Source organism: Amphiprion ocellaris, chromosome 20, assembly GCF_022539595.1.
Source record: "Amphiprion ocellaris isolate individual 3 ecotype Okinawa chromosome 20, ASM2253959v1, whole genome shotgun sequence".
Taxonomy (NCBI): domain Eukaryota; kingdom Metazoa; phylum Chordata; class Actinopteri; family Pomacentridae; genus Amphiprion; species Amphiprion ocellaris.
In genome coordinates this window covers 24,755,728-24,761,861 of record NC_072785.1, presented here as the reverse complement: position 1 = coordinate 24,761,861, position 6,134 = coordinate 24,755,728, and the positions used below count along the sequence as shown (strand labels likewise).

At 37.1% G+C, this 6,134-nt stretch overlaps 1 protein-coding gene across 7 annotated transcripts in view; it reads right to left on the bottom strand.

Moving 5' to 3' along the window:
- nin (ninein (GSK3B interacting protein)) overlaps positions 1 to 6,134 on the bottom strand; it is a 36,473-nt gene continuing 30,339 nt past the window's right edge. For 5 of the 7 annotated variants that reach the window (XM_035940745.2, XM_035940749.2, XM_035940751.2 and 2 more), the window contains 2 exons: positions 2,716 to 2,832; positions 1 to 938 (listed from right to left, as the gene is read on the bottom strand). In XM_035940745.2, the coding sequence (XP_035796638.2) occupies positions 723 to 938; positions 2,716 to 2,832 (333 nt within the window). In that variant the 3' untranslated portion in view covers positions 1 to 722. Of the gene's footprint in view, positions 939 to 2,715; positions 2,833 to 3,885; positions 4,097 to 6,134 lie in introns of those variants that run through there. The other 2 variants (XM_035940746.2, XM_035940750.2) reach the window with 2 other exon arrangements.

Here is a 6,134-nt window from a genome sequence, read left to right as displayed (position 1 = left end):
CACCATCCATTCACTTTATTGATACCTGCAACACAAACATCACCCTGTTTCAACTTTAGTGCAGTTCAAAACACGAGCTCCTTCATTTGAACTAAAAAAAACATTCATAATGCAGCATAATGTCTTCAAATGCAGCTTTACATATTGCAACAGGTCATAGGATTACATGTAAAAGTTCAATATTGCCACAGACATTTTAAAGTCTTCAGGTAGTGTCGAATAAAACCTTTGCAAAGGTCACCAGATTATTTTGTGTTGACATGATTTTAGTGCCGACAGACGGGTTTCGTCTTTACATAAAGGCTTGAGAAGTGAAAGACACACAGACGACACAGTTAATTTCTTAAACAACAGACAAAAGAACACTTATTTAAAAAGTACACTTCAGTTTTGCTGTTCTCTTTACACACATACACGTATTTGTCACGGTAAAATATTTATTCACTTACTGGTAACACTGACAAATAATTATTACAAATTATAAATTACTGTAAAATACAAGCTCTTCTTTACAGTCTGACCTCACATTTGGTTCTTCATAGGTCCAGATAATTATTACTTGCAATAAAAAGAACACTGCATATTCAGAACCTGCCAGTTCTCGTGCATTTGGCTCGATCTGTTGGCACAAAGATTCCAAGCAGCAACACATAACTACATGAGTTTTCAGCAGCAAACAGTGCAATGTATGGCTGACTTTCAGGAGTGTTTCAGGAGACTCTTCATGGACATTTGTAGTGGCAGGGTAGCGATGGGAGAGGCGCCGGGTTTAGCTCACGCACTATCTTGTTGAGGCTGGAGATCTTCTCCTCCAGCAGGTAGTTCTTCTTCTCTGCGATCTTCTGCCGCTGCTCGGTGATCTCCAGAGCCTGCAGCAGCTGAGCGTTCTCCACGTACAGGTCCTTGATCAGCACGTCGGCTTTGCCATTCTTCTTCAGCTGGAAAAGTCAGACAAAGGAGACGATGAGGGATTTGATTAAACCCTTATTTAACCAGATAAAACCCACTGAGATCAGGATCAGAGGTCAGCAGCACACGTCATAAAAACAATTATGAGGGGACAGTATAAGTTAAAACATACAATTTTGAAAATGCAAAAGTGTTTTACAATAAAAAGTGCAGGAGCTGTAACAAAGACAACAAACAATTTAAGATTTAGAGGCACAAGCACTGTTCAGTGGTCTCTCGCTGTCTATACCTCAGGATAGAACGGAGGGCTTTGATGGAATAAATTCAGACAGTTTCAGTTCAGTTTGTAAAGTTTTCTATGCCGATGCAGCAGCAAAGCTCTTTTTCCAAATTCAGTCCTTACACGAGGAATATATAAAACAATACAGCATAGCAACTGGTTGTTCTTTGGTATAAAGTGCACAAATAGGCAGGAATTAAGCCTAAAAGAGCTTTATAAATTAGAGTCAGCCAATGTGTGTATCTGCATGCACTCAAAGGCAAGTCCGATTTAAAACACTATTCACAATGGTGGGTCAGACGACTACAGTCAGTAACAAATCTCAGCGCTGAATGAAAAACAGTGTCCAAGGACTGGAGACATTTGGATGAAGCACTTGAATAAAGCATGTCTCCATAATCAATTATGGGCAAGAAGGACGCTGTCATCGATTTCTTTCTGACCCTGAGAGAGAAGCAGGTTTTATTTCTGAAAAAGAACCCAAGCTTCACCCTAAGTTTAGTGACCAAGTTGTTTATATGGTTTTTAAAATGATAACATCATAATAAACCTAATTTTATGCAGGTTACAGCAGCCTAAATGACACATTTGCTGGCTAGTATTTGCCTGTCCAAGCTGCACTGGTACCAACCAGAAGTACACTTTTCCAGAGGTTAATGTATCTATACCACATCTTAAAATACTTTTTTGTTGCCATAGAAACACCATTTTTTGTGTTTTGATGCTGACTGAGCAGACAGTTGAACTCATTAAGGAGACTACTGTTCATTTTATGACCGGTTTCTTCAGGCGCATGAAAGATGAATTATGTTTTCATGTGATGCTACAAGTTGTTGGGATGCTTCTTCAGTTAAATTTGGTTGCCATCATCCTCCTTTTTATGTATTTTCTTCTTGATTTTAAAGTTCTCCTTGCTAAATAATTACATAATTTCTCTGGGTTTGATACTTTCACTAATAAAGAGGCAATAATCTCATGTTTCTCAGAGGATTTGGCATAAAAATGTTGTGAGATTTGATTTCCTTTTTTCATCAGTTGTTTCAGCGGGTGACTTTCATATGAAGTCAGGATTTTTGCCTTCAGAGGAATTTTTGTGGTTCCCAAAGAAGTTTAAGCCTTCACAAAAGGAAAAACATATTTTTAAACCAGTTTTGGTAACTGTGGTTTCTTTAACTTAAACATAATAGGCATTTTGTTGATCTAACGGTCTGACTCATTGCCTTTAGAGATGGTGTCGACAGTGTGCAGAAATTCAATGTTTTAATTCCACATGATTACATTTACTACACATCTGTTCACTTAGTTTTAAGGTTTTTATTTAAAAAAGCATTCCAGATGATTTAATTTTTGGATTCTACAAAGCTCCCAAATATCATCCCAGCTTTGTAGGCTGCAGCACCTTAAAAACAAAGCTGTATAACCCATAAATTGGGGGTTTCCACCTTGTTTTTGATGGTAATATTACTATAAATAAGCTTCTTCAGTCACGCAGTTGACTTTTTTAGCTTTTAAAGTGTTAGACTGACCTGGTCTTTCAGCTGAGCGACCTTCTCTTTCAGCAGCAGCTTGACGTTGTGCAGCGACAGTTCGATTTCCCTCATTCTCTCCTCCATGTTCTTCATCTTCTTCTCCCTTTCGTCCTGCTGAGGAGACAGTCGAGGAAATCATCAAACCGCTGCAGACGCAACAAAACGGCGATAAAATGTGAGCTGATGTGAATGAAAAACACAGAAACCACGTTTCTTGTGAGCTAGTTGATTTATTTTAATCATGGTAATGATTTCTGGTACATTTCTAAAGGAGAGGGCAATGCTCTAAAAAAATAAATAAAATATAAATAGGTATAAAATAATGCCATATATTCCAGAGACCTCTACAAAAAAATAATTTAATGCATAAATAAAATAAATCCTAACGTGATCAAATAAAATAAATAACAAATAAAATAAAATACATTCGATTCTATACATGATGGAGGGAAATAAATCTCACTAAGTGAATCGAAAACCAAAACACAGACATGACAACATTAAATCTAACGACACACTACTGGGACAAACAGTGATTTGGCTCAGGTGGATTCTCTAATTATAAAAATACCAGATAAACATTCAATAGTTACGTGACGTTTGAACAGTCCTTGCTTGAGAGAAAAATAAAACAGAAAAACCAGAAAGATTCACTTTGGTTGTGCAGCAGCAACAAAAACAGGCCCAAATATAACATCCACCAGACAGAAAGTAGCTCAAACACACATTTAAATACATGTAGTGTCAAATATTTAGTAAAGAAGAGATAACAAAGTGTGAAAAGTGGTTTAGGAATCTCTATAAACCCTGACTGGACGGCGACATCACCTGCAGTAACAGGCGGAAGTGGGTTGATTGTTAGAAAAAGGCTCAGAAGGCACAGACTCTGCCTCAACTCCTCGATGATCGTAAGGCAAACACAAGATTTAGCCTCGGAGGATTTACATACCCTGTTTTAAAACATTATAAAATACCAGAAAATACAGCTACATTTAAAAAAAAAAAGACTCCCTGTAATCAGGAGAGATGTTCAAACTACAAAAAGTTTGCAAATGTTCGGCATGTCTGACAAACTCTGAATTATCTTTATTATTGTCATTAAAATCCCATTGGGAAAAACAGCGGGAGCTTATTTTCTGTGCTTTCCTGCCACCTAGCAGCAGTGGAATAAAATTACACCGTTGCGCCTTTTTCAATCAGGCACCTCGTTTGTTCACAATCTCCTATAAGGATGCAGAAACAGACTCCAGACACAGCAGAGGAAGAGCAGAATGTGAGGAGAGGTTAGAGCGAAGAGCAGGAAAAGACGCCGGCGTTACAGTCCACCGATCCGCCGGTAGCTGTCTGCGTGAGCCGCCCGCTGCTCCGCCATCGGCCCCTGGAGAGAAAAGGCAGGTAAACTTCACCGGAGCTCCACCCTCACCGCTACACCTGAACACCTCACACAGGCTGAACACATTACAGCCGCTCACATTGCTTTTAATGGAGGTTATAGATAGAAAGACGAGGAAAAAATGGTCAAATAACCTAATAAATGAATGCAGATAACACATATAAGCATGAAATTGTGAAATAATCCAATTAAATCTGAAAAATAATACTAGCAATCCCACGTACACTAAGGAGAAATCATTTCTATGGTCCATAGTGGCAATGATTCCTTCATAATTTAAGAGATGCGACAAAATCCACAGTCTTCTTTGCAAAAATGCCAAACTTTATGGGTCAATTCATCTCAAATCATCACAATTTTTTGACCAATTTCTGCTCAAGCCATCTCTAATTTGCTTGATTTTTAATGGATATTTCTAAAGACATTTGTTGAATATAAGCTTGATTTTTCAAGTATGCTTTTCGAGATAATTTTGTTAAAAAATTGCCTGTTGAACCACGTTCACCAACAAGAAGGAGCTTTCAATAAACATGTTTGTGTTCTGTGAAGTCAAAATTACAATTTCAGCATCCACAGTTGATAAAAAACAAAAAACAAAAACATTGCTATGTATTATAAATTACTTAGAAAGTGGACTCATTTTAGCTTTGGCCCCAGTTCTAAATTTATTTTTGCACAAGGACTGTGGATTTTGATAGTATTATAACCAGCAGGAATAATAGTACATATGGGATTGTTAGCATCGTGTTAAGACAGACTGCAGAACACTTTTACTTTGCTCCAGCTGCTTTGAAATCAAACATCTTTTATATGAGGTTTGCTATTTCATTAATTCCATATTTTGGTGAATGAAGACAAATGTGAAGGGAACAGTCATGTGACCGACTTAGAAAATGTCCCAATTTCATTATTATATTACATAATGTCAATATAAATGATTTCTTAGTTACTTAATTTAACATTTTGGATGCTTAGAGTTGCTTATTTCACAATGATTCTCACTGATCTAGCAATGAACAAAGATCCACCAGCAGCATGAACACAGTTTAGCTCTACTGTACATGCAAAGGTCCAATTTTATCCAACAACTGTGCATAATGTACATAAGTAGTATCAATAAACTCCAGTATGTTCTTGGTAACTTATTGGTGACTAGTAATGTCATGCTAAAGATACAAATAAAATGACAAAAGGTAATAACTAACTACATCTATCTGTTGGAGGAGACGGAGGTTTGTGCGATATGACTGTAAGAAAAGGTGAGGAATGGAAACAAGCACCAGCAGCACCACACCCAGATGATCACACCACTGCAGCTACTCCAGTCCCGAGATGGAAACTCAAATAAAGACGGTGAGTTTAAAAACACAACAAAGAGACACACGCGAAGCAAAAACCAAACCCATAATGTAAATATTATAGCGTAACATCAGGAGATGACGACAGACGAGGTGCTGAGATGGATGTTTGACAGGAAACAAAACAAGGAGCAAACCAGGCTTTCAAACACAAAGGAAAATGGAAAGTAAATTTTAAAAAAAATAAAAGGATTATCACAACTAAATGACACTCAGTTCAGGTGTTTGGGGAATTATGCCCGTTTTCAACAGTTTATTATTGTTTTCAATGTTTCCACTACCTATTGGATAACTATTTATACAGTTTGTAAACCCTATGGCTGTTTTTTGCTTTTGTCACATTTTTGCTCACTGTGGGCCCATTTTTGACTGCAGTATAAAGTCCTGTACCTCTATGGAATTAGAACAACCATTAATACAAGGAGAGAGAACTCAGAAATGTTGTTTGTAGAGTGCAATAAAGCCATAATGCCACAAATCATAAAAAAGAAAAAAACTAAGTTGAATATCTTGTTCTGTTTAACATGTGCAACATTTTTCCATGTGGCCACAGATGTTACTGAATGTTGGCTCTACATACTTGAAATATATTACTATATCTGTATAATTGTCTATACACAGCCTGCAGTTCATCCGAAAAAATTCCTGAGTTTTTGTCATGTGAC